At 46.8% G+C, this 27,698-nt stretch overlaps 2 protein-coding genes across 6 annotated transcripts; one reads left to right on the top strand and one right to left on the bottom strand.

Moving 5' to 3' along the window:
• Nucleotides 1-109: 109 nt before the first annotated feature.
• VAMP8 (vesicle associated membrane protein 8) lies at nucleotides 110-14,037 on the bottom strand. Of its 2 annotated transcripts, none has more exons than XM_072767080.1 (5): nucleotides 13,901-14,037; nucleotides 8,375-8,441; nucleotides 4,840-5,086; nucleotides 3,379-3,537; nucleotides 110-2,091 (listed from the first exon to the last, which is right to left on the bottom strand). In XM_072767080.1, exons 3-5 carry the CDS (start codon nucleotides 4,840-4,842, stop codon nucleotides 1,948-1,950), a joined length of 306 nt encoding a protein of 101 aa, XP_072623181.1. In that variant the 5' UTR covers nucleotides 4,843-5,086; nucleotides 8,375-8,441; nucleotides 13,901-14,037; the 3' UTR covers nucleotides 110-1,947. The 2 variants fall into 2 exon arrangements, with proteins under 2 accessions (XP_072623181.1, XP_072623182.1); XM_072767081.1 differs by having other exon boundaries at nucleotides 4,840-5,083.
• GGCX (gamma-glutamyl carboxylase) lies at nucleotides 13,926-27,409 on the top strand. 4 transcript variants are annotated; one of them, XM_072767062.1, is made up of 16 exons: nucleotides 14,137-14,261; nucleotides 15,183-15,353; nucleotides 16,511-16,669; nucleotides 16,996-17,161; nucleotides 17,410-17,641; nucleotides 18,994-19,072; nucleotides 19,507-19,613; nucleotides 20,704-20,867; nucleotides 21,176-21,441; nucleotides 21,591-21,722; nucleotides 22,155-22,306; nucleotides 22,741-22,910; nucleotides 23,125-23,255; nucleotides 23,537-23,684; nucleotides 23,852-24,047; nucleotides 24,519-27,409. In XM_072767062.1, exons 4-16 carry the CDS (start codon nucleotides 17,146-17,148, stop codon nucleotides 24,709-24,711), a joined length of 1,986 nt encoding a protein of 661 aa, XP_072623163.1. In that variant the 5' UTR covers nucleotides 14,137-14,261; nucleotides 15,183-15,353; nucleotides 16,511-16,669; nucleotides 16,996-17,145; the 3' UTR covers nucleotides 24,712-27,409. The 4 variants fall into 4 exon arrangements, with proteins under 4 accessions (XP_072623161.1, XP_072623163.1, XP_072623162.1 ...); XM_072767061.1 differs by lacking the exon at nucleotides 14,137-14,261 and adding an exon at nucleotides 14,345-14,615; XM_072767060.1 differs by lacking the exon at nucleotides 17,410-17,641 and having other exon boundaries at nucleotides 13,926-14,261.
• The last annotated feature ends 289 nt before the right edge of the window (nucleotides 27,410-27,698 follow it).

The raw sequence follows: 27,698 nt of genomic DNA, 5'->3' as shown, positions 1-27,698 counted from the left end.
TCGTCCACAAGCATCTGTATCCCTGCCACCGTCGGGCCCTGTGCTAGCGACGCCTGGAATAGCTAGCGCGTGTGAAGTGCAGTCGCTGGTAACCAGACGCCGCGAAAAGTTTCAAAATGAAAGAGACTTTATTCACCATCAACATTGTGAATGCACCACCTGCCGCTGAATTGTGAATTTCAGAGTGGTACCACTGTATGTTACAATTGTGTGTCCACTTACACAATGTAGGTTGTGTGAATTTCACCTCAATAAAGAAAACAGACCCCCAGGGAGAAGTTACTAGTTCTAGCTTTTCGGTGTTTCCCTCTTCACCACAAGGCCAGCTGCAGCCCTGCCCTCATATAACCCTGCTCCTCCAAGGGAGGATGGGCGAGGCCCCTCCTCCAGAGCCTGACTCCTTGCTCATCTCCCCCAGTGGCTGTGGCCACCCCACCCCCTGCCTCCCCCACCACCTCAACTGTGGCTCCTCTTGGGGAAGGGGGTTGAGGGCTTCCGTCCTAGCATTGAGCCTGCCTGAGCACAGCCCACATTCCTACCCTGGGCAGTCTGGGTCCCAAGGAAGTGGTTTCACCCCAGTTCTGTGGACTTTGAGTCCAGGAATGAGGGACGTGAGGAGAGAGGATGACCATGGTCTGAGATAGGAGGACACAGGAGGACAAAGATTGCCCTGAGGGCTTTTCTATGCTTTTTTTTTTTTTCCCCTCCCTGGTTCTCCTAATATGATTCCAGAACCTGACTTGCCAGGAGGAGTCCCAAATCCTGTCTTCCAACCCTGTCCCTTCCACACTCCCCCCCACCCCCAAAACAGATTGTTTTCAATACCGGAAAGCCCATGGGAGAAACAGGGACAGAGATGGCAAGAACCCTTTCCCCAAACCAAGACAGGAAAGAGTGACAATGAGGTGGAACCTGGCAGGGAGAAGGGAAGACCGAAGACAAAGAAGCCCATTGTACATGGAGGGGAAGGAGGGCCATAGGCCCTGTCCTGTGACACTGACTGAGCCCAGCCACAAGATATGGTGAGAGATGTTCACCCTCTCAGCTGAGACCCGGAGGCCCTGCTAAGTCCCAAAAGGGCAGACAAAAGACAAATAGAACTTTGAGAACCAGGGGTGCCTGGCTGGCTCAGTCAGAAGAGCATGTGACTCTTGAATTCAGGGTCATGAGTTCAAGCCCCATATTGGGTAAAGAGATTACTTAAATTAAAAAAATAAACAAAAGAACTTTGCAGAACCAAAAAGAAGGAAAAGTGGCCCAGTTCCTCTAGCGCCTTGTTCTAGACTACACCAGGGCCATAGAAAAGAGATGAAAGGAGGTCCTCAGCCTGTCTTGGCTAACACTTCTAGTAGAAAAGTAATAAAGGCACATGGCAAGGTTCAAGGCCTTAGGAGTCTTGTGTACCACCCTAAAATGGTTTTGAATTTTCCATATGTGGAAACCCTCAGAAAACTCTGGTTCTTGAGACGTGTCACAATGAATGGAAAATAGAGAAGGATGGGGAGACTTTCTTCTCCAAACATACACTTTCTACCCCTCCAACAATGGGGCCTCAAATAGGAGAATCTCAGCCAGAAGCTGTCCCCAGGGAGAATAGAAATAGAAGGACCAAAGGCAAAAATGGAAGGGGACAAATTACCTCACATGTGAAGGGATACTGAAAGGTCTTTATTGCCCACCGGCCACCATCAGTGTCCTAGCCCCATGCTGGGCCTTCTGGATATCTCTCCAACCAACTCTGAGGGCCCATGAAACAGCCACAGTCCAACTCTCTCCTTCTGGGGGACCAAGGTGCCTGGGGCAGACAGTGTGGCAGAGGGGCCTCAGAGTGAGGGGCAAGAGGACGCAGCAGCACTTCCTGCAGACAAGGATGGAAGAGAGGGCCCTTCTTGGCACCTGCTATGGAGGGTTGCCCTAAGAAGAGGGCGGGGTGGGAGGAGGGGCTCCCTATGTGGGAATGGCATGGGTGGCGAAAAGCACGATGAAGAGGATGATGATAAAAACAATCACGCAGATGAGGACAATCATCTTCACGTTCTTCCACCAGAACTTCCGAGCCACCTTCTGTGATGTGGTCTTGAAGTGCTCCGACTGTTGAGGACAAGGCAGAGTGAACCAGTGCCTCCTCCCACCAGAACAAGAAGACAGAGGCCCACATGCTATACATCTAAATGTTGAAGTGAGCAGTTGAGGGAACAGACCATTACACAAAAAATGTTCTGTCCTCCTACCCTGACAAATATACCTTCATGATAATCTGATGGGCCAGACTCAAATTTAGAATTCTAAATTCTTGCCTCCCCTCCTCTCTTCTTACCCATGTACCGTCATGTACACTGAGGGGCCTTTTACATATGCTCACACCCAGAGGTGCAACACTGTCTGCACAATTCGCCTTTGGGAGAGCACACACTGGGGCGAATGGGTGCAAGCTCCAGGTGAGCACATCTCTCTGGGACTATGACTCCGTGCCCTATGGGGACCTCGGCGGCTGGAGGGCAGACCAGGGCAGTACAGACGTCAGAGGTAAGAGAAACTGCTCTTCCTCCTCAACTGGAATTGTAGAAATTAACTTTCCCTGGGCCATGCTCCCCAGATTAGGCTGCGGAAAGAAACACTAAGTCCCAGGGAAACTAGACCCAAGCTTATGCACAAGACTTGGAAAGCCACAGCCAGTCTCTCCCTGTGGACAAAGAACCTTAGGCCCCAACCTTTGCTGGAGTATTTTGTTAGAGTTACTCCATCCCTGAGCAGCTGGCTTCAGCCCATGGCTGGAGAGAGAAAGGAATGAGGTCTAGCAAGATATGTGGGAGATATTATTCTAGCCTTCAGCTAGCAGAGGACCCCCTGATCAAAGAATTTCACTGCTCTTCCCAGCTTCTTTTTAAAGCAGACTCAGCAAAACTCTAGCAGTTTTCCACCCCCTGCCTAGTGACTCCTCAAGAAGGCCAAAGACCCTAGGAGGATTTTCCGGAGCCAATATTTTTGGCTTAGGGAGGTCAAGTCCAAATGATTGTCAAGGGCAATCTTCAAAGGGAAACATCAGTTTCATGGGAGGGAAGCCTAAGAATGTGAGGGCTGACTGGGCCATCTACCTTTCTGTCTCAGAAAAGGCCTCCAAGAATCAGCCCCACCCACTCACCCAGTCACTGGAGCCATTTCCTGGACCCCAGTACCAATTAGTGGAGTAGAGCAGAATCAAAACAGGGGGCTCACTTCTCAATTCCCAAAACAAGTGAAAAGGCAGACTTCCCTCCTATTCATTTTGCCCCCAACACCACCAATTCCCCAAGCCCCAGCAATTCTCCCTCCTTCTCTTCCTCTACTGCCCAGCTCCCAGCCGCCCTGCTCCCAACCCCTGTGGGTTCCCCATCTCACTGTGGCTTCCAGATCCTCTGTCTTGTTGCGGAGATGGTCCAGGTTTTCTCCTCGGGCCAAGATCCGCTCCACATTCTGGGTCATAATATTCTTGACTCCCTCCACCTCACTCTGCAGGTTCCGCACTCGATCATTTCCAACACCTCCACTGGCCTCCTCCTGGGCAGCAACGCAGGGGTTAATTAAGCAAAGTGGTGGAGGAACTGAGACTCAGCCTCAGAGGCCAGGGGAGGGGAAGGCCTAAGGTGGACTTTAGCTTTTTTTTAATGCTTGAACTGTTTACAAAGAATGTTTTCATGTATTACTCATGTGATCAAAAACAAATGCACTTTTAAGCCCCAGAAGGTGAGTGCTGATGCTAGACAGACTAGATCGAGTTTCTCTTCAGGTTCTCAGGGCCCCTGAGGAGGAAAAGAAACACAGACCCTAAATCCCACTCCACTGTTGCCTTGCTCCTCAGATGGGGGGCAGAGAACTGCTGAGCTGGCATCTCACAAGGGAGAAACCCACCAGCATTAACCAAAGGATCCTCATTAAAAATATCTGTGCTGGCCAGGAGAACACCCTCAGCTGGCACAACACCCCCCTCACTGCTGGACAGCAGCTGGAGAGCTGCTCCCGCCCCAGACCTCCCCAGACCACCAGAGCTGCCTAATTGCTGTGACCCAGAGCAACAGCCACCGGGTTCCAAGGCCCTGACCAGGCCCCGTGCGGGAGAGCCATTGCACCATAAACTTCTGCTTTCCCCCAACACACTGCCCCGTGTGCCGGCACCAAGCTGCCACTGCCTGCTTAAGCAGATATTAAATAAAAACAGCAGTCTGGCTGTTGAGGGAAATGGAGGGCAAGTCCTCCCTGGCTGATAAAGTTTTTGAACAGGGAGGGCAAACCATTATTAGGCTCCTCCCTCCCTGACCCACTAGACCTCCGAAACAGGCCAGGAGCGCCGGTCCAAACTAGACGGATTGTCACGGAGAACCAACTTCTGGTTCTTTTACAAACCCTTCGCCTCCTTCTCCGTGTTTAAAGAGAGGGGGCCGATTCCTTAGGCCGGGCAGAGAGACACGGATTCTTGGAGTTTCTCGACAGGGATAAAGGGAAGGGCCGACGGGGAGGGCTCCCGCCGCTGGGCTGGAATCCGCCCTGGGAACTTCGGAGGCGCTGCCCAAGGGGGGTCACCGGGCTCGGCGCCCGCGGGCCGGAGGAGGCCAGGAAGGGCCTCTCAGCGGCTCCCGGCCTGGAATTCGGGGCCTCCACCCCCACCGGAGCCCCGCTGCGGGCCAGCTCCGAGGGCAGGGGAGGGAGAAGGCGCAGGAGCAGCCGCCCGGGCGGCCAAGTTGTCAAAGGAGAGCGGCCCCCGGCTGCACCGGGCGAGCCCTCGGACTCGGCCAGCGGCCCTGCGACCCCCCGCCCCCCGGCTCGCCTTTCGCTCAGCCCCTCGCGAGCTCCCAGCGCGCTCACCATGTCTCCAAGCGGCTCGGGCCTGTCGGCGGCGAGACTCGCCTCGTCTGTTTCCTCCCGGGCGGCCCTCGCTTCACTTCCTGCTCGCTCCAACTTTCAGCCTGCCCCGCCCGCCGGCATCCCGAGCCGCTCCGGCCTCACCTAGCGCGGGGCGGCAGGTAGGCGGGCGCCCTCCGCAGCCCTCCCAGTCTCCTCCCGAACCTGGGCTCGGGCTTAAAGCAACAGGGCTCCGATCACCAGAGATCTTCTAACGCATCAGAACCAGAAAAAAACAAACAAACAAACAAAAAAAAGATCAAGCAGCCCTCCTAGGTTTCCTGAGGCTGGACCTCCTGATATAGATAGGGAAGCTGGCTCCCCCCCCCCCCTTTTTTTTTAATGTCCTGAATATCTGACTCCAAATCTTAAAGACTGAAGTCAACTCTAAGTACACCACCAGGGGTAGTTCACATGGAAACAGAACACAGATATGAAAGTTTCTTGCTGGCAACCCCTGTTCCCATGTTCAGGGGTGGACAGAAAGTATTAAAATCCCCCAAAGTCTGGAGTGCTGTAATCCTAGGCTGTGGTGTCAGAAAGCTCCGGATTACTAGTGTGACCCTGAGTGAAATTCTTCACCTCTCTGGTTTTGGCAGGTGCTAATACGGACCTCAGAGGATGGTGGGGACGTATAACAGGATAGCGCACTCAGTGTGCCTGCCACAGTTTCTGAAAGGAAGACCTGTCCACTGTTGGGATGAGGGAATGATGGTTTACCGATCCCTTCTTCCCTTCCAGAGTTCAACATTTCCTTCAGGAGCCGCTTTGAGGGGTTGGTGAGCCTAGTCAGAAATGGTCAGAGGCCTGCCCTATGGACAAGAGAAGGGCCCCAGGCAAAGGATTTTTCCACCACCTGGTTCCAGGCCACAGAATATCTAGTCTTCCCAGATGGTATTTATCAAGACAGAACAAAACAAGGACAGGCAAAAGAGAACAAACATTCCTGCCCCATCCCAGAAGTATTATTAGTTCTAAGAGAGAAATGTCAGTTTCTCTAACACATATTTTGTTAAAGGAAATGACAATTTCTGGACCTCTGTTTTGAGATACTTTATTCTACTTTATAATGAAATCTTATCTCCAATTAAATAAGATTATTATATTTTGCAAATCTGAAATTTGATGGACAGTACCAGCCTACTTTCACAGAGAATGTGGCTGTCTCACTTCTCATCATCCTTAGAAAATCTATAAAGAGGTCAAGTGGAGATGGGTCAGAATCTTTGATCTGTACTTATGCTGTCCATTACCATAGCCACTGACCATATGTGGCTGCTGAGCACTTAAACTGTGGCTAGTCTGAATTGAGAAGTGATGTAAGAGTACACACAGTATTTCTTTTTTTTTTTTTTTTTAAGATTTATCTATTTATTCATTTGAGAGAGAGAGCACAGGCACACACACATCAGGAGGGGAAGGGCAGAGGCAGAAGGAGAGATAATCTCAAGCAGACTCCTCTCTGAGTATGGAACCCTACACTGGGCTCAGTCTCAAAACCCTGAGATCAGTGATCTGAGCTGAAATCAAGAGTGGGATGCTCAACCCACTGAGCCATCCAGGAACCCCAAGTATTTCAAAGACTTTTTTTTTTTTAATGTACTTACTTGAGAGAAAGAGCATGAGGCAGGGGAAAGGGCAGAGGGAAAGGGAGAAGCTGGGAGCACAATCCAGGCTCAATCCCAGGCCCCCAGGATCATGCCCTGAGCTGAAGGCAGACACTTAACTGATACTGATAACATGTTGAAATAATGTTGTGGATTTATTGAGTTAAATTTTAAAAATTGTTAATGCTCATTTCACTTGTTTCTTTTAATTTGATGAGCAGAAAATTGAAAATTACAAATGTGGCTCAAATTATATTTCTATTATAAGACACACTGATCTATGCCTTAATATTCATGTGACCTTGGACAGACTGATGTGACATCTATAAACCTCAGTTACCTCACCATCTATGCCTGGCACTGAAACAACCCTCAGTAAATGGTGGCTATTATGATTACTATTATTAATGATTCCAGATGCTAAGTGCAGTGGTGGGTAGGGACATAGGATAGGTGCCAAGAAACAAAGGGCCAAAGTAGGATGTCTGAGGAGAGCATGAAGACATGGAGGAGGATTTCCAGAATAGAAATTAGGGTTACAGGGACGCCTGGGTGGCTCAGCGGTTGAGCGTCTGCCCTCAGCTGAGGGTGTGATCCTGGGCTCTGGAATCTAGTTCCACATTGGGCTCCCTGCAGGAAGCCTGCTTTTCCCTCTGCCTATTTTTCTGCCTCTCTCTCTGTATTTCTCATGGATAAATAAATAACATCTTGAAAAGAAAAAAAAGAAAGAAAGAAATCAGGGTTACAGGATTTGAGGAGTGACCAGGCTCTAGCATGCTGCTGGCAGCTTTGGACATACATTGGTGTCCCTGGGGGAGCTGACCCTTGGCCTAGGCCCAGAAACCATTGGGGAGATTTTCCAGCACCCACAGTTGGGACTGCAGCGTGCTCCCCCTCCTCTTCACCATGCAGAGCCCCTGCAGTCTTGGCCTCTCCTGTAGGAACATCACAATTCTATCCTTTGTCAAAAGACCACCTTGATAATGCCCTCAGAAGATGAGACATTCAGTAAGGTACCAAACAATGCACTGTGAACAGAAATGGTACTATGGGGACGGGGGATGGTGCATGGCTGGCTCGGTTAGAAGAGCATGTAACTCTTGATCTTGGTGTGGTGAATTCAAGCCATGTTTGGCCTAGAACTTACTTTAAAAAAAAGAAAGAGGGGATCCCTGAGTGGCTCAGTGGTTTAGCATCTGCCTTTGGCCCAGAGCGTGATCCTGGAGTCCCGGGATCGAGTCCTGCGTCGGGCTCCCAGTATGGAGCCTGCTCTGCTTCTCCCTCCTGTGTCTCTGCCTCTCTCTCTCTCTATGTCTATCATAAACCAATCAATCAATCAATCTGAAAGAAAGAAAGAAAAAGAAAGAAAGAAAGAAAGAAAGAAAGAAAGAAAGGAAGGAAGGAAGGAAGAAAGAAAGAAATGGTACTATGGGCAGGGTACGAGAAGAGAAATAAGTCATCGATTCCTTTGCAGTCAAGGAAGGCTCTATCCCAGGAGAAATGGAGTAGCAGTCACTTTGCAAAGAAAAATGCTAGATAATAAGAGTTGTACTAAAGAAGCAATCATGATGTGATGAAGAGTGTTCTCAGTGCCTGTGTGATCAGAAGATTTGGGTATCAGCTCCACTATTCCCTGGCTATATAGACTTGGGCAGGCCACTTCCCTCTAGGAGCTCCAGTATTCTCATCTGCAAAATGGGAAGAAGAATGAAAGCTGCTTTGCAGGGTTATTATTAGGGTTAAATAATACAGATATATATATTTCTATATTCCTGCTAAAGCACTTTACAAGTGAAAAAAGAGACTGATAGAGAAAATAAGATTAGACAATAGTGGAAGAGGAATATTAACAGCCTGCAAAGCAACCAGGCAAACTTTGAGAGTGCATTGACCTCGATGCTAGTCTTCTTATTTATGGCATAAGTGGGGAGTTTGCTTCTATAGCTCTCTGGGGAAAGGCTGGAAAACAAGGAAAAGGAGCATTCAGGAGGCACACCTGGAATTGGTCCCTGAAGGATCAGAAAGCTCTCACCACTGCCAAGGCCTCTTTTGCCTCCAAACCCCTTTATTAACTGTTATACTGCTGGTTATCCCATCGGGGACAGTCACACTCCACCCCCCCACCCCCAATCATTCCCAATGTCTCATTCTCTTTCTGACTGTGCTTTTAGAACCAGAAGCTTCCACCTGTGACCATCTTCACTTTAGACTCTGCACTCTCCCAGAGCAACAGTCTTCTATGAGGCTGATTTTGCCCTCCAAGGGACATTTGACAACAGAGATATTTTCGGTTACCACAACTTGCAGGGGGGGGGGTGTGCTCCTGGAATCCAGTAGGTAGAAGCCGAGGATGCTAAGTTTCCTACGTGCAAAAGACAGCCCTCTCACAACAAAGTATTATACAGACCAAATGTTAATAATGCTGAGGTTGAAACCCTGATCTCCCTAGGGAAGTGCAACGCTTTATGGTTTCAGCAGCCATTTATGGGTGATCCCCAAATCTGTATCTCCAGCCCTGACCTTGTTCTCAATTGCCATCGCTGCCTCTCCAGTGCCCTCTCCACAGGCACCTCCAACAGCCAAACCAAACCCTTTATGTTTTCCCCATGTTCCTCCTGCAGGGTGGTACTCCCATTCTACCAGTTTCCCAAGCTAGCTTATCCCTAAACACATTTTATCTTTTTTTTTTTAACATTTTATTTATTTATTCATGAGAGACACACACACAGCGGGAGAGACAGAGGCAGAAGGAGAAGCAGGCTCCATGCAGAGAGCCCAATGCGGGACTCGATCCCGGGACTCCAGGACCACACCCTGGGCTGAAGGGAGGTGCCAAATTGCTGAGCCACCCAGGGATCCCACATTTTATCTTTTATAGAATCCATAATATACTTTGCCATTTGTGGCATACACATTTGACTCCTCCGAGACTCTAACTTTTGTGAAGTCGGAGGCTATGTCTTTATTTTGGTACCCCTTGTTGAAAATAACATACATCATGCAAGAGTAGTCACTCAGTAAATGTTTCAGGTATTGAACCAAAAGATCTGACAGAGAGCTTCTTTTTTTGCAGTGCAGGTAAAAATACAATTTTTATTAGAAAAGACCCATGCATTGGGGCATGGGACACCTGAGTGGTTTGATTGGTTGAGTTGTGTCTGTCTTTGGCTCAGGTCATAATCTCAGGGTCCTGGTATAGAGCCCCACATCGGGCTCCACACTCAGTGGGGAATCTGCTTATCCCTCCCCCTCTGGCCCTCACCCCCTGCCCCCAACATGCACTCTCTTTCTCTCAAATAAATAAATAAATAAAATATTTTTAAAAAGAAGGAGAAGAAGAAGAAGAAGAAGAAGAAGAGCCCATGAAGAAATCTCTTTCCTAAATTTTGGACCATTTTATGAATAAATGAATACTAAATGGCATGAGTCTGTATACTGATCCTGAAAGGATAAACTGGATCCAACAAAAAACAAGTCATGGGGTAGAGAGGTACTGAGTTATCACAGCTGTACTTCTCTTACCCAGAATGCTCTCTGGTCACCCAAGAACATACCAAAAACTTTTGAATTCCTTCTCTCCTCTTAAAATGATATTCATCCTTCAAAGCCCAGCTCCAAGTTTTCAGAAAACTTTCCTGAGTTCTCTAGTCGTGATTCATTTCCTCCGCAGTACTCCCGCAGCACTTTGAACCTCATGTAATACTTAGGATTTTGTATATTCTATTGTCATTATTCTATTATTTCTTTTATTTCCTTATCCTTTAACTCCTATAGGACAAAGGCCACAGCTTAATAATCTGTTTCTTTCTCTGTAACTAGTCCAGTTCTTGGCACATAACAGAATATAAATGCTGAGTTTGATGGAACCATCTAATTTTGAATGGTCTTCGAAGAGCTAGCCCAGGGGATCCCTGGGTGGCGCAGCGGTTTGGCGCCTGCCTTTGGCCCAGGGCGCGATCCTGGAGACCCGGGATCGAATCCCACGTCGGGCTCCCGGTGCATGGAGCCTGCTTCTCCCTCTGCCTGTGTCTCTGCCTCTCTCTCTCTCTCTCTCTGTGACTATCATAAATAAATAAAACATTTAAAAAAAAAAAAAAAGAAGAGCTAGCCCAGACTTTCTGACCCACACTGAATTCATTTGAACTGGGGTTTTACAGTAGATCAAGAGATTCATCCCCTAAATAGATCTATGGCTTCCAAGGTGACTTGTCTTGTTAGGATGACCTGGAAGTGGGCCAGACCCTCGCCAGCAGGAACACTGTTAGCCCCATGATTCTACCTGCCAAACGCATCTGTCCCTAGTAATCTCTACTTTTACATATACTCCAGATGTTCCTTTCCTTTAGGATAGTGGTTCTCAACACATGGTCCAAGAACCCCTGGACTCTTCAAAGTCAAAACTACTTCTATATTAATACTGATACGTTATTTGTCCTTTTAACTATGTTGCCATTTGTGCTGATGATACAAAAGCAATTGGGAGTTATGAAACTGTTGGCAACTTAGCAGGAAAGAGCCAGTGGCACCAAATTGTAGTAGTATTCAATGCATTTATTCCCCCTTGCACAGTTGCATTTTCAAAAAATGCCATTTTCAATGTCTCTAATGAAGCAGTATGAATTATTAATTTTATTAATTCTTGACACTGGAGTATACATCCTTAACTATTTTGTGTGAAGAAATGTGAAATACACAACACTTTGCATACCCAAGTATGATGGCTGTCTCACAGTTGTTCCTAGAAAAAGCACTTGTGAGCTGTGAGCTGAAGTAATGTTTTTAAATTAACAGAACTTTTTTTTTTTTTAGTAGCATAGACAGTTCCCACACACCCCTTAGCACTCTCCCATTTTTCTCTCATTAGTAACATCTTGCACTAGTATGGTATATTTGCTTTACAATTGATGAGCTAATATTGATAATCTTATGATTATTAAGAGAATCCATAGTTTATGTTAGGGTTCACATTCCATGGGTTTTGGCAAATGTATGCCCCATGATACCATTACACTATCATACAGAATAGTTTCAGTTCTCTAAAAATCCCCTGTGCTCCACCTGTTCATTCCTCCCTCCTTTACCCCAGTTCCTGGCAACCACTGATCTTTTGCATTAAAACCAGTTTTGCCATTTCCAGTATATCAGTTTGGATTATACGTACAGTATGTAACCTTTCCAGATTGGTTTCTTTTACTTAGGGATTTGAATTTAAGGGTCCGCCTCATCCTTTTGTGTTTTGATAGCTCATTTCATTTTACCACTGAATATTCCACTGTATGAATTTGCTGGTTTGTTTATCCATTCACCGATTGAAGGACATCTTGGTTGCTTCTGAGCTTGGGCAATTATGAATAATGCTGCTATGCATTTGTGTACAGCTTTTGTGTGGGCATAATTTTTCAAATCATTTGGGTAAATAGAAGGAGCACAATTGCTGGATCATATGGTAAAAGCATGTTTACTTTTATAAGAAACTGCCAAACTTTTTTCCAAAGTGGTTGTACCATTTTGTATTCCTACCAACAATGAAGTGAAGTTCCTGTTGCTCCACATCTTCACCAGCATTTGTTATCGGTGATGCTTTGGATTGCAACCATTTTAATGATTATCTCACTGTTGTTTTAATTTGCAATTCCCTAATAAAAGACGTTGAGTACCTTTGTTGTTTTTTCTTTTTTTAAAAAAATGAAACATCATTTTACTTGTGGATATTAGATAAACTATGGTTATTCAAATTGGCACATTTGGCAGATATTTTTTCAAAAAATGAAAGGCGTTTCCTTCAGGGAAAACAATAGACAGTATTTGTCGCCAATGATAAAATTTGAGCTTTCAAATAAAATTTTGAATTTTGGAAAACCCATATCTGCCACTCTGAACCTGGCAGCTTCCTAACACAGTTAAGAGACTCTGCATTTGGCAGCCCGGGTGGCTCAGCGGTTTAGTGCCGCCTTCAGCCCAGGGCGTGATCCTGGGGACCCCAGCCCATGTCAGGCTCTCTGCATGGAGCCTGCTTCTCCCTCTGCCTGTCTGTGCCTCTCTCTGTGTGTGTTTCTCATGAATAAATAAATAAATAAAAATCTTTAATAAATTAAGAAAAAGAGAGAGCGACTCCACATTTGGAAGAGCAGCGTAACTCAGTGAACCAATGTTTTCCAAATAACAATTGTATGATTTTGTAAAAGGTTCATTCAAAGTGCAAGATATACCAATGATTTTAATGTGACAGAGCATAAGGTTCATTGATATGGTTTCAGATTCCATATCCAACTAAAAAACTACCACTTTTTATAAAGTTTAGGTGTGGTATCAGAGGATACCCACAATTACCTAAAAAGGTCATTAAAATACCTTTCCTTTTTCCAAATAAGTATCTGTGAGGCCAGATTTCCTTCATGTACTTTAATGAACACCAGATCAAATGCAGAAGCAGATAGGAGAATCCAGCTGTTCCAATTAAGCCAGACATTAGCTTTTTATTTTATTTATTTATTTATTTATTTATTTATTTATTTATTTATTTATTTATGATAGTCACAGAGAGAGAGAGAGAGGCAGAGACACAGGCGGAGGGAGAAGCAGGCTCCATGCACCGGGAGCCTGATGTGGGATTCGATCCCGGGTCTCCAGGATCACGCCCTGGGCCAAAGGCAGGCGCCAAACCGCTGCGCCACCCAGGGATCCCAGACATTAGCTTTTTAGAAAAGATTTTATTTATTTATTTGAGCGAGAGTACAAGCAGGAAGAGCAGCAGAGGGAGAGGGAGAAGCAGGCTCTCCGCTGAGTAGGGAGCCAGATGAAAGGCTCGATCCCAGGACCCCAGTATCATGACCTGAGTAGAAGGCAGCCGCTTAACGGAGGGAACCACGTAGGCGCCCCCAGATATTAGATATGCATGTAAAACAATATAGTACTACTTGTGCAATTTTTGTGGAAAATATACCTTTTCCACAAAAGTTATTTATGTATACATGTAATGGGTTCATTACTGTTTTAAGTAAATCAATACATATCCTTTTTTTAAAGATTTTATTTATTTATTCATGAGAGACAGAGACAGAGAGAGAGAGAGGCAGAAGCAGGCTCCATGCACGGAGCCCGACGTAGGACTCGATTCCTGGTCTCCAGGATCACGCCCTGGGCTGAAGGCGGCGCTGAACCGCTGAGCCACCCGGGCTGCCCTATAATCAACATATATCTTAAACATTTATCAGTGTAAATTTCCAATATGGTAAATGCGGGAAAATATAACCCACATAAATAAAAGCTCTTTAGGGTTCTCAATAATGTGTAGCAGCGTAAAAGTGTCCTTGACACCAAGAAAATGTGAGAACCGCTATTCCAGGATGCCTTCCTGTGATCCTGCTGGCCAATTCCGGGGCAGAAAAGTAGATACCGCAGTGCTGTTCAAGCCTCACCTCTAGGAATCCTCCCCGATCGACTACACACTCTGCGCTCCGCCCCTCTGCAGCGGCGGCGTCCCGGTTTCCCCAGCTGATTTCAAGCCCCTGGTTCGCGGCTGGTACTGGAAGAGAGAATAAAGGAGAACTCGCACCCCCTCCCTACGCCAGGACAGCGCTTGCAGCTGCGTCCTCAACTCGGAGGCCAGCGTGTCTGAAGAAGAGCTGGACATTTACCCCCGCTTCGCTCACGTCTGGGAGCACTCACTGCAGGGACACTACAATTTGGAGAGACCTCATGGGGCGAGAGGGGCCCAGGGAAATAGTCAGAACTCAGACTTTTTAGGGCTGAAAGCGTCAGGCTTTGGGACGCTGCGGGGTAAGACTGATCTGACTGCTGAAGACATGCGGATCAGGGAGTATCCTCCCTCCTCCCGGGTCACCCCGTGAGGCGAGAGCAGCCCGCGCCCCTCGGCTCCCCCTCGCTTCGCCCCCTGCCGCCAAGCAGGGAGCGGGCGCCGCCGGCGAGAGCCCTTCACGACAGTCCCGGCGCTTTCCGGCCGGCCGCGCGCGGGCTGATGTGTCGGGGAGGCGGGGCTTAGGGCAGCGATTCGTCGCGACGCGACGCGACGCGACACGACGCTCCCTGCTTGGGCGCTCGTGCGGTGGCCGTCTTCCCTCCGCGGACCCATGGCGGCGTCGGCCCGGTCCGCGCGGGGCCCGCCGGACTCACGTAGGCTCAGAGTCCTCCCGTGCGACGGAGAGAGGGGCGCTGTCTCAAAGGGGCGGGGGCGGGGGCGGTAGGATGCCCTGTGGGGCCTCGGGGAGGGGGTTGTAGAGCAAGCTTGCAGTCCCACTCGGGGGGCTGTGCGGGGAGGGGACTGTGGTCTGAGAGGGGTTCTGGGACACTGGCAGATCCAGGAGAGGCTGCACGGCAAGGGTGTTTCCAGTAGTCAGAAATCAGTGGGAGAACCCTGGTAGGCAGAAACCCTGGGGCTGTTGGGGCCGTATTTTCTGTGATTTGGGGAGGAGCCGATTTTATTTATTTATTTTTTTAAGATTTTTATTTATTTATTCCTGAGAGAGAGGAAGAGAGAGAGGCAGAGACACAGGCAGAGGGAGAAGCAGGCTCCATGTAGGGAGCCCAAGGTGGGACTCGATCCCGGGTCCCCAGGATCACGCCCTGGGCTGAAGGCAGGCCCTAAACCGCTGAGGCACCCAGGTGTCCCTATGGGGCGGAGCCAGTTTTAAAGCACTTCCATCCCCACAGTTGCACACACACTTTGTTTGTTGCTTGCAGATAAAGTACAGAAAGACAAGGCTGGACAGTCTAAAGGGCCCAGTCAGGGCAGCGGAATGGGGAAGCTCTTGGGGTTTGAGTGGACAGATGTTTCCAGCTGGGGAAGACTGGTAACCCTGCTGAATCGACCAACGGATCCTGCCAGCCTGGCCGTCTTCCGTTTTCTCTTTGGTAAATCGAGTTTCTGGGAGGGGCCAGTGTGGTGGTGGGTGGGAGAATAACCATCGTCCCTTGTGCGTTTCTGGGTTACTTACTTAGTGACTTGCCTCCCTTTTCCCCAGACCTGTAGATATCCTGGAAGAGATCTTTGTGGAGTTTAGGATCAAATCCAGCATTGTCACCTCTGATTAGGGCTTGGAGGCTACAAATGGCCTTGATCTGAGGCCATAGGGAATACAGAGGCAGAGGAACAGAGACCCATCTTGCTTGTAGCCTGAAGTTGCCCAGTAACTACTCAGGACTAGACCTCAGAGAAATAGCAGGTGTGACAGGGCAGACATTTTGGCTGTGACTCCTTAATCCAGAGTTTCCTAACTCAGGCCACAGCATGTATGCTTGGAATAGGTGACAGATGTGGTGAGATCTTAGTCCCCGTAGCTCAGTGGTTCTCAACTGGTGGCAGTTTTGCTCTCCAGGGGACATTTAGCAATATTTGTAGACATTTTTATTTGTCACAGATTGGGGGAAGGGAAATTGGCTACTGGTATCTGCTTAGGAGCCAGGGATGTTGCTAAGTGACCTGCAATGCACAGGATAGTCCCTCCTGGCAAATAATTAACCAGCCCAAAATGTGAGTAGTCCTGAGGTTGAGAAACCCTGCCTTAACTGGAACTGGCTTCTTGACCTGAGTAGCCCCTTCTGTTTACTCTAGTGTGGTAAGCCAAATACTGTTTTCTGGGTGTGCTGGGAAGTGGAGAAGGTTGAAATACACCACCTTAGAACACTTTTTCTGGGCTGGTAGGACAGACCTTAAATTATCAAATCCTAAAAAAAAAAAAATCAAATCCTGAACAGCGTTTTTAGCATTCTGTGCACTTTTCTCACTTAATTATCCTGGTAACCCTGTAGAATATTATGAGTCCCTTTTTCACATAGGGAATGAGGAATTGGCTCAGTGAGGTACAGTGGCCATCTGAGATCACAAAACTGGCATAATGCCTAGCACAGACTAGGCACTCAGTAATTATTATAAATTGAATGAATAAATGGCAGAGCCAGGGTTAGGTAAAAAGTCTGACCCTGGAGTTGAGTGCATCCAGCAGTATTCCAGTATATTCTCCTGCTTCCTTTGCTGAGGCCTAACAGCCCCTCCCTAACTGCCTTCTCAGGGCTGATGATGGTGTTGGACATTCCCCAAGAGCGGGGACTTAGTTCCCTGGACCGAAGATACCTGGATGGGCTGGATGTGTGCCGCTTCCCCTTGCTGAATGCCCTGCAACCACTACCACTTGACTGGATGTATCTTGTCTATACCATCATGTTTCTGGGTGAGGGAAAGTGTGGGAGAGATGGGAAAATTGACTGGCCTCCCTAAAGCCCAGAAATACAAAGCATGCTGGTGAATGACCAAAGTCTTGGGTTCATTATTTCCCTTCTGCTGTGACTCATAATTTCATCCTACTGACCTGTGTGTCATCTGAGTTGTGACCTCATAAGTCTTTTTTAAAGTATTAAAATAACATTTGATTTTCATTTGGTTTAACAATTATAAAATGTCCAATGATTTTTCTTAATCCCACCCACAGCCTGTCCTGGGGGAGCTGGGCCTGTGGTGACCCTTTGACCTCTTAATCCTCTCCCTCACAAATCCCAGGGGCACTGGGCATGATGCTGGGCCTGTGCTACCGGATAAGCTGTGTGTTATTCCTGCTGCCATACTGGTATGTGTTTCTCCTGGACAAGACGTCATGGAACAACCACTCCTATCTGTATGGTTTGTTGGCCTTTCAGCTGACATTCATGGATGCAAACCACTACTGGTATGAATCTAGGGGAAAGGGGGAGGGGTTGGCTGGGTCAGGATGGTGACCAGTGGTAGGAGCCCGGTGAGGTCCTAGAATATGCCCCAGCAAGCATATTTTCAACCATGCTTTGTAAAGTGTGGTTACAGGGTCACACTTTGGATGAATTTGGGAGGGGGAAGGGTCAGTGAGGTTGGGGCACATGGGATGACAAAAAGCAAAATGGCTCCATTCCCACCCCCTTTACTCTTTCCATATCTCCCTAGGTGCCCTGATCTATCCACTTCCTGTAACCCATTTAGAAGAAGAGAAGACTAAAGCCAGACATAGATGTTTTCAGATACTTCAAGGGTGGTCATGTGGAAGAGGGAGCAGACTTCCTCTGTGTGAGCCCAGAGGGGCAGAGTTAGAGCCAAGAGTAGAAGTTGCTGTGAGGCAGAGTCATGTCAGAAGGAGAGGGCCCACCAGGGCTGCTCAGCAGTGCTGTCCTGGGAGGAGGTAACCCTCCCCAACCTCTGGCTTAGGTGACCATCTCTCAGGGGAGGTGGTGGAGTTATTTGGAGATAGGGTAGCAGAGCAGATGACCTCTAGGGATTCTTCCTATTAAGTGAAAAACACATATGCAAATATGACATGTTAGTAAGATGAGTATAGGAGAAAAATCTCAAACGTTGACTTTGTTAGTGATTTATCAGTCATTAATTATGCCTATAGATACCCCTTTTGTAGACCTTTGTTTGTTTATTTAGATTTTATTTATTTATTCATGAGAGACACGCAGAGAGAGAGGGAGAGACAGGCAGAGGGAGAAGCAGGCTTCAGGCAGGGGGCCCGACACGGGACTTGATCCTGGATCTCCAGGATCTCCAGGATCACACCCTGGGCTGAAGGTGGCACTAGACCACTGAGCCACCCGAGCTGCCTTTTTGTAAACCTTTAAACTTGTTCAGAATGCCCAACTCTGATAATATAAAATTAAGAGACAGTTTTGACAGAATACTTCTGAAAAATTTCATTTTTATAATTTTTCCACAATTTGAAAAAATACTTTTCCCTTACTGAGGGCTTTCCATTTGGTCAGGCACAATACTAAACACTTAAAATTTTTCCTCATTACAATGCCATGAGGCCCATAGTGCTGCTCTATTTATAGAAGTGGAAGCTTAGGCCTAGGGAAAGTACAGGATTTGCTTAAGGTCACCTATGAGGGTAAGAGACACAAGTGAGAATCCAGGTCTCCTTGACCATAGATTCCAGTGCTCTTAACCATAAGTGTAAGCTGCTCCTTCGCCAACTTCTCTGCTCGATCATTGTCTTGAAACCTGCTTTGCTTCTGCCTCCCCAGAATGTGTCTAGTCTTAGTATCTTGGGCTTATCAGTTCTCTCAAGGTAAGCTATTAGCAGGTACTTTCCAGCACTAGATCCTGGCATCTAGGTCTATAAAAAGTTTGCCTTAGATAATTTTTTTTTCTTAAATGCACTATATATTTCCATACACCTTTACCTTTTTAAACACTCCCTCAAATTCATTATTTTTCAAATTCAATCATATTCTAGCATATTCTAGTAATCCTTTTCCTGATTTGTTCCATGAAGACAAATTAATTTACTAACTAACTAATGGTAAACATGGAACTGTTTGTTGTTATAACTCACTAGTAATCTTTCTGTTACAACTTAAAATGATCACTGTTAAATTTGCTCATATGATTCTCAAGAGCCTCAGAATAGCCCAGAGGTCGAGACAGGATATGGGAGATATCCCGGGATAGAAAATTACACTTAAAAAAGAAAAGTAGAAATGTACTGGGCGAAGAAGTTCTCCTTAATCTTTACTTCCCTTGGTGCAGGTCTGTGGACGGCCTGCTGAATGCTCGTAAGCGGAATGCCCATGTGCCCCTTTGGAACTATGCCATGCTACGTGGCCAGGTATGGAATTTTAGGAAAGAGGGGAGTGTTCTTTGACAGCCACTGTCAGCATGGCCCTCCTGGTACCAGACTGTACTGTACTCTACTCCACCTCCCTGGATCTTCCCTTTCTTCCCCTTTGCTGGAAAGCAAGGCTGACTGTTTCCAGTCCCCTAGTCTTTGGGTTCTCTCATCGCATCATGGAAGGAGAGAACTTTATCCCTGCTAGATTAGCATCATTATGAGAGATCCAGGCTTCATGACTTTCCCTGGTACCTAATATTGTGCCTGGCATTGGTAGAATGTCAATAAATACTTGTTGGATGAGTGAATTGAATGAATCTAATCTTCCATAGGACCTGAACTCTGATCAGAACGCATGTTATTTTTGATACTCTGTTAGAAAACAAGGTTCTTTTTGGTTTGAACGTTCATTTTGCATTTTGTGTTGGCAGATCTTCATTGTGTACTTCATTGCGGGTGTGAAAAAGCTGGACGCAGACTGGGTTGAAGGCTATTCTATGGAGTATCTGTCCCGGCACTGGCTCTTCAGTCCCTTCAAGTGAGTGGCAGTCATGGCGGAGTTCTCACTGGGGCACAGGTGCACAGTGGGGGCCTCGCCTCCCTCGGGTCTGTGGTAATGGCTGCTGTTCCTGCTTTACCGGGATTTGCCACAGGCTTTCCTCTGTCCATTCATCTTTCTATTCAGCAGAAGGCATAGTCAGTGATACCAAAACATCTAGGTCCTCCCAGCCCCTGGGAGATGTATGGTATGGGCAAGAACGAAGGGAAAAAAAACTAAAAGAGGAAAGGAAAATCAGAATAAGGTGACTTGGTGAATGAGTTGGTTTCTAAGCAGCCACCAAGGGTGGTGCCTGTGCCTTGTGTGGCCACCCTAGCCTCTTGCCAGGATACCTTGGCCAGCGTACTGTCCATCTTCTAAGACAGGCGGGGCACCTGGGTGGCTCAAGGGTTGAGAGCCTTTGGCTCAGGTTGTGATCTTGGGGTCCTGGGATTGAGTTCCATATCGGGCTCCTTACAAGGAGCCTGCTTCTCCCTCTGCCTATGTCTCCTCCTCTTTCTGTGTCTCTCATGAATAAATAAATAAAATCTTATTTAAAAAAAAAGGACGGTCAGCATCCTAGTCCTGACAAACCCGTTGTTGCCAACTCTGTAGAAAACAGAGGTTTGCCTCTCGATTTCTGCCTTCCTCCCATTTTTTCTTTCCTCATATTTTACTTTCTTTTTTCCTCTTCCCTGTTATTTCCTAGTTCCAAACATTTGACTTTACTATATTAATTAGACATTTACCTTTTAAAGTTTTTTCTTTTATAACCTCCGTGAAGAATTGAAGAATCCACGCTCCACCCCCAAACACTAATTCTCAGTCAGATTTGCTCTAGGAAATCTGCCCTTGGTTATCACATATGGTATATTGAAAAAAATAGAACACCTAAAGTGTGTGGAAATGAAAGGTTCTTGGAAACTCTCCCATAGGTGTCTTCATGTGGAGTTCCTCTATCTGCCTACTGGGGTACTTCCTCTGGTGAGGACAGGGTGGCAGAGGTACCTTTGCTGTGAATGTGCTGGAAATTCTGGGTTCCCCAGTGGGCTGGTGCCTGACCTTTGATCTTTGTATCTGGTGTCTGCAGACTAGTATTGTCCGAGGAGATGACCAGTCTACTAGTGGTACACTGGTGTGGATTGCTGCTCGACCTCGCAGCTGGTTTCCTGCTCTTTTTTGATGCCTCGAGGTCCATTGGTCTCCTCTTCGTGTCCTACTTCCACTGCATGAATTCCCAGCTTTTTAGCATCGGTCAGTACCTGTGGTCTGGTAGGAGGTGGGAAGCTACAGGTGTGCAGGTGTGGACAGTGGGAGACGGGGATGCAGTCCCTGAAATGGCAATAAACAGGCGATGAGAACCGGGGCCTCTGGGCTCAGCTAGAATGCTGCCAAGTAAGGAATCTCGGGGAACTCAGACTACTCTAGCTAATAGCTTCTTTCATCACAAGTGGAATACCTGGGAAAGGTTTCTCAAAGGAGAGGGGGTTGAGGGGACTACCCATGTTCACCCCGCTGAACCCAGCATCTGAAACACTTATTTTCTCCCTGTTCTTTCCTAGGCATGTTCCCCTACGTCATGCTGGCCAGCAGCCCTCTCTTCTGCTCCCCTGAGTGGCCCCGGAAGCTAGTATCTCGATTCCCCGAAAGGCTGCAGGAGCTGCTGCCCCTCAAAGCTGCCCCTCAGCCCAGTATGTCCTGCGTGTATAAGAGGAGCCGGGCCAAAGGTGGCCAGAAGCCAGGGCTGCGCCATCGGCTCGGTGCTGCCTTCACCCTGCTCTACCTCCTGGAGCAGCTCTTCCTGCCCTATTCCCATTTCCTCACCCAGGTATGTGTGGGCTGGGGGTTAGCTGGGGAAGTGGCAGAGGGCAGAGCAGTAGGGGAAGTGTGGGAGCTGGTTTGCAAGCGCTGCATTGGTTGAGGATGGAGTTAAATAGGAGAACTGTCGGGCTGATTGCTGCTGCCCCACCTTCTCAGGGCTATAACAACTGGACAAATGGGCTGTATGGCTATTCGTGGGACATGATGGTGCACTCACGCTCCCACCAGCATGTGAAGATCACCTACCGGGACGGCCGCACTGGCGAGCTGGGCTACCTTAACCCTGGGGTAAGATGTGTGATGCTGACCACTTACAGTTCTTCAGAGCTCCCTGGAGTGTCGGGGTCTGATTCCCTCCGAAACATAATGATAAAACACATTTGGATCCACTCCGCCCTTTCTCAGGAGCCAGGTTGACCCTTCTTTTGTAGAAGTTGAAATAGGGCAGTGCCGTTCATTTCCTTTGAATTGAAATTAGATTTAGGAAAGGTAAGTATAAAAAGCCTAGTAGTGAAAAATTCTTCCCCAAAGACAAGTTCAGGGGGGCTGGGATGCATTTGTGTGTGTGTGTGTGTGTGTGTGTGTGTGTGTGTGTGTGTGTGTTTCCTGCTCAAAACAGGCACTAGGCAGGGATCTCTTAGTGCTGTTGGCAGTGCATTGCATGACCTATCCGAGAGGTGGATAATGATGAGGTGGGACTAATGTGGGGGTTTGGGGCAGGTATTCACGCAGAGCCGGCGATGGAAGGATCATGCAGACATGCTGAAGCAATATGCCACTTGCCTGAGCCACCTGCTTCCCAAGTACAATGTCACTGAGCCCCAGATCTACTTTGATATTTGGGTCTCCATCAATGACCGCTTCCAGCAGAGGTGGGCAAGGGGGACAGAGAAGGGGGAAATGGAAGTCCCACTCCTTTTGCCGAGACGAATAGCCCATGCTCCCCAGTGCTGTCTTGCTTGAAAGGCTGTCCTCTGGTGCATGTCCCTGTTCGCCTGGTTGTGGGCATAGCTGATTGCTTCCAGCAGGGGGCACCATCAACCAGAAGGAAAGGTAACTGACTTTTTTTTTTTTTTTTTTGGTAAGATGCTGTTAACACAATTCTCAGGTGGCTACTAACTTTGATTCTTCCCTATGCTCCAGAATCTTTCTTCTTTCTCTGCCCTCAGACATGGTGACATAAGCCATTTCTTCTATCTGGAAACCCTGTTCCCTCTGTGTGGGAATAGTGATGAAAGGAACAGAACCAGAAATTCTGGTGAGTAGGTAGCTGTGGTCTCCTTAGAACATGGTTTTCTTTCCTAAGGATTTTTGACCCTCGTGTGGACATTGTGCAGGCCGCCTGGTCCCCCTTCCAGCGTACACCTTGGCTGCAGCCACTGTTGATGGACCTGTCTCCCTGGAGGACCAAGTTACAGGAAATCAAGAGTAGCCTGGACAACCACACAGAGGTGGTCTTCATTGCAGATTTCCCTGGTATGGAGGAAAGCAAAGAAAGCTTTTCTGCCTTTCTTTGTGGATTCCTTGGCTGAGGACACTGCATGTGGCGAGGGGGATAGGGCATTCCTGGTGGGAGGAAGGTTCTTAAAACCTGACTGGTGGCAGCAGTAAAGGTGTGATGTCTCCGTTCTGGCTGGGAGTGATTTTGTCTTCCATAAGATGGGATGGGGAACTTTGTTGCCCCTGGCAGGGCTGCACCTGGAGAATTTTGTGAGTGAAGACCTAGGCAACACTAGTATTCAGCTGCTGCAAGGGGAGGTGACTGTAGAGCTGGTGGCAGAACAGAAGAATCAGACTCTTCACGAGGGAGAAAAAATGCAGGTATTTCGCTGCAGTTAACAATGGCAGAAAAATTTAGATAAATGGAGTTAATTTATTATAGGCTTAAAAGGGAGATGAAAATGCAAGGGTCTGTGGGGCTGTGAACCTCCTCATCCAGGATTCCAGAAGTCAGTTCCTTTGGACTCTAAAACACAGAAGAGAGATGCCTTGGCGGGGTGGGGTGGGAGTGGATTGGGGTACAGTGGGTATTGTAGGAAGCCCGTAGGCTGCCGAGGGAAAGATCAGAGAGTGAAATATATCCATTTCTTCCCGTTTGTCAGCTGCCTGCTGGGGAGTACCATAAGGTGTATACGATATCACCCAGTCCTTCCTGCTACATGTACATCTATGTCAATACTACAGAGCTTGCACTGGAGCAAGACCTGGCATATCTGCAAGAATTAAAAGAGAAGGTGGAGAATGGAACTGGTGAGTATATAAAGAGTTGGGCTGGGAAAGCTCCTGGTTATGAGAAATCAGGGTTGTGATTGAGGATCTAGCCATCAGAGAATGAACTTGAAGCTTCTGGCTGGTGAAAGGAGAATTCTAAAACAGTGTGATCTCAGTGATCTCTCTTTTTGCCATCTTCTGGGCAGAAACGGGGCCTTTACCTCCAGAGCTGCAGCCTCTGCTGGAAGGGGAAGTGCAAGGGGGCCCTGAGCCAACACCTCTGGTTCAGACCTTTCTTAGACGCCAGAGAAGGCTCCAAGAGCTTGAACGCCGGAGAAATACCCCATTCCATGAGCGGCTCTCCCGCTTCTTGCTACGGAAGCTCTATATCTTTCGCCGCAGGTAAGTTTTACCCACAGCAGTACTGGTCATTATCATCAAGATGTTGGTAAGTTGGGTAACTTTTCTCTGGTAAAGGTAATGGGACCAGGGGTAGGGGGATGGGACAGGACACACACTCCCAGGAAAGGACAGTCTTTTCACTGGGGAAAATCTTTTTCCCCCTCTCCAGTTTCCTTTCCCTGGTTTAATGGAAAGAGTAAGTGACCTTTGTCTGATGGCCTGCTGTCTTGTTTTGCCTCATCCTGTCACCAACCTCCCATGGATTATTCCTATTCCACTGTTGAATCCTTTACCAGACCATATTAAAGAGTGGGATGCCCTTCCAGCTGGGATGGGTGGGTCACTGTGGAGATATTTCCACTTAATGCCTAAAATGAGAGGATGTAGGACCAGGGAATCCTAAGGGCTTTGGCAGGAATTCCTACATAGAAGCAGGAGTTTGGACTGTGTGGCCTTTTTCCTCTTTTTCAGCTTCCTGATGACTTGTATCTCACTTCGAAATCTGGCATTAGGTCGCCCTTCCCTGGAGCAGCTGGCCCAAGAGGTGACTTATGCAAACTTGCGACCCTTTGAGCCAGTTGGAGAGTCGGGTCATTCAAACACAGATTCTTCAAATTCTAATCCTTCTGAGCCGAATTCTGACCCTGTCCACTCAGAGTTCTGACTGGGGCAGATGTTGGATACAGATGTGGGAGCAACCAGTCATAGGACCATTAACCTATGCAGTGGAAATGTGAAGAAATGGATATTTTAGACATTTTTCCTCCTTGTTTATAGTTCTTTTAAATTCAGAGAAGATAGAGTAGCCAAGGAAGTGAAGCAAGGATAAGATTTATCACATCAAGGTTGAGGGGTTAGGAGGGGTTTAAAATCAATATGAGAATGCCCTTCTAGGATAAGAAGGGGTAAGAGTCAGGTTTAAAGTGACTGGCTCCTTAGGGAAAAAGATTTAATGTACCATGATGACAATAGTGCCTGTTCTCAAGTTATTTGTTATATGCTAGACACTGTGTGACGTATTTTGCCTGTGTTACTGCATTTAGTCTTTACTGGCCATTAGCCCTATTTTACAGTTGGAAGAAGTGAGGCTCAGAGATAAATTTGCTCAAAGACAACACCTAATAAGAGATGTATTGATGGTTTGAATTTTGTCTGTTTGACTTAAGGTCCCATACCCTGCCTCTTGCAATTTGCAGAATCACTGACAATAATTATGAAATAGTGTAGACTAAAATTTGTCTTAGTTACAGGTAAGATTAAGATGGTGATTAAGTTCTAAATGCAGAGAGTAATTTTCTCTTCTCTCCTTCATTGTGCTTATTATGGGGACAGCCAGTTTTTCACTAGCAGCAATGAGAATAGGACAAAGATAAACTAATAAGGAAATTTAGATGATTGGTAGTAGTAGCTCTCTCAAGCTTAGTGTTAATTTAGCATTATTCTAGCCTTTGGTGAGAAGAAAGTGATGATGTAAGAATTAACCAAACTTGGTGATGGATTAGAACATGTTTGAAGTTATTTTGTAGGTTTGGATGTACAGGGTGATTGAGGAAGCACCTCAATTCCTTGGGCATCGGGCTAGCAAGTGAGAAATGCGTAGAGAAAAAAGGAAAACCCAAAGGTTCCTATTTTGGGTGCTCATGGCCTCATAGCAAAGACTAGCAGTAAATTGGCAGTCCCAGTAATTTTGATAAAGAATTGCATCTCTGTTTTCAGGTTTCTCATGCCCCACCCCACGCCCACCTCTTCAGATAGTGGTTCTTTACTAGGCAGCTCCCTTCTCACTATACACACTTGAGGATGATTATGCTGCTGCTTAGCTTGCTTCCTTGTGCCATGTACCTATAGACCTAACTAGCTCCACTTGGGGATCTCACAAAGCTTTCACTCTGTCCTAGACAGAACTTCTGTTCATCCCCAATTCAGACCTGCATCTCCTTTACTAGTGAATGGCAACTGCATTTTTTTTTTTGTCATCTGAATTTTCAGCCTTGATTCATCCTTTTTTATCACCTTTCTTTCTTAAATTCCAAGTTGTATCAATTCTACCTCTTCAATCTATTCATCTCTACTACCTCTATGTTCTTTCAGCCTTTATACTGGAATTTAGTTAAAAGGCCAGATCAGATGCAATTTGCAGGTTGGGCCTGACCTGATTCCTACAAGGCATTTTGTGGGTTAGCTAGCCAGTAGCTGTGCCACAGGTTGGTAAGAGCAATGTGAGGGAAACTGTTTTTTTTGTTTTGTTGATCTCAGTGACACAATATACTTTGGCACAATGTCCTTTGCCAGTGAGTTCAGCTCTATTTTGTTCCCCTGCACTTGACCCCCAACTCTTCCACCCATTTATTACTTGACTGGTATGAAAAGTAGTTCATTAGAGGAAGGGACTCCTACACAAATAGTTTTAATATAGGCAAGGATGCTATCCCCAAACCGTTAGTATGCCATCTTTTCTCCAATGAAAGTGTTGGGGTGGGATGCAGCAGAAAGGTGGTTATCTTCATACATTTAAGAAAAGCTCAAAGGAATAAAGGAGTTCATTTCAGGAGAAATCAGGTCCTTTGCAGTTCTAGGAATGGGCCATCAACGTCCTTTTAGCCAGGCTTTAGTATTCCATCCCAGCATTTGGATCTTTTATCCTTTGTCAAGTCATCCCTTCAAAACTTCATAGGTCGTATTTCCTTCTAACCCAAACAGTTTAGGTTTATTCCATAACGTTGCATACTTTGATATTCAACCATTTGCAGTCACCATCACCTTGACACCTTGGTTGCTCTTCTCGGGGTTGGTTACTATTTATTCAGCCTTTTTTTGTTTTTTGTTACACAGAAGACAGGCCTTTACAAAGATCCTTCTTAGTTTATAGCTCCTCAAGGTCTGGCATCTTCCTAGCAAATATTGAACCTAACCTTAATTTCTCTGGTGCTATCCCACCAGCCAATGGGCAGCCAGCTCATCCCCAATTCCGTTTGGCCAGCCATGTTGCTATTTGACAGCAACACATTGTTCTCTAAAAAAAATTTTGAGACTTTCACTCAAGATTTAAGTTTGCCTCTTCTCCCAACATAGTACTTGATTTCATACATGCCAGTGTAAACATGTGCCAAGTGGCTGTACTTTGGTTTCTAGGCTTAAAAAAGGATGGTTCAAGGTCTTGTGTAGTAAACCTGTACAAGAATAAAGGCTTTAGAAACGTATAGCATCTTCACTAATTTGATGTTCAAATTTTCACTTTATGTAACATAAAATGGATTAGTTTTGTAAGCCCCTCACCACTCTTCAAAAATTTTGCCAACTGTGTGTCACCTGCAGCCTTTAACGTGTTTATAATAAAAGGATTAATACTTAAGGCACAAAAACTCATTTTTTTTCCCCCACATTGGAAAGCTCAAAAGGAATGGGTTTAAGATTGAACATTCCCATTCCATGTTTTAGGTCCTTAATCAGGCAATTTTAAGACATTGGCAGCTCAGTGGCTGCTGCAATAAGCACACATGGATTTTGACCACTGCATCAGCCAAAATAGCAATGATGGATGAACACCTCAAATTTCGGGCATTTTTCTTAGTGCTAGGTATGGATTTACAAACCTGTTAAAATGTTTGCAAGTAATGGATGAAAGGGGTTGAGGTAATTTCCCTGAACCAG

Source organism: Vulpes vulpes, chromosome 8 (genome assembly GCF_048418805.1).
Source record: "Vulpes vulpes isolate BD-2025 chromosome 8, VulVul3, whole genome shotgun sequence".
NCBI classification, from domain to species: domain Eukaryota; kingdom Metazoa; phylum Chordata; class Mammalia; order Carnivora; family Canidae; genus Vulpes; species Vulpes vulpes.
Note: the sequence above shows the minus strand (reverse complement) of the source record. Positions and strands in the feature narration are given on the sequence as shown.

Bases quoted from the DNA above. Each gene is read 5' to 3' on its own strand.
- GGCX (XM_025994419.2), top strand. From the start codon at position 14,573: ATGGCGGCGTCGGCCCGGTCCGCGCGGGGCCCGCCGGACTCAC. The intron at 16,670-16,995 runs GTGAGGGAAAGT...CACAAATCCCAG, and splicing joins CTATACCATCATGTTTCTGG to GGGCACTGGGCATGATGCTG. The intron at 19,614-20,703 runs GTGAGTGGCAGT...TGGTGTCTGCAG, and splicing joins TGGCTCTTCAGTCCCTTCAA to ACTAGTATTGTCCGAGGAGA.
- VAMP8 (XM_072767080.1), bottom strand. The intron at 2,092-3,378 runs GTGAGATGGGGA...TGTCCTCAACAG, and splicing joins CAGAGGATCTGGAAGCCACA to TCGGAGCACTTCAAGACCAC.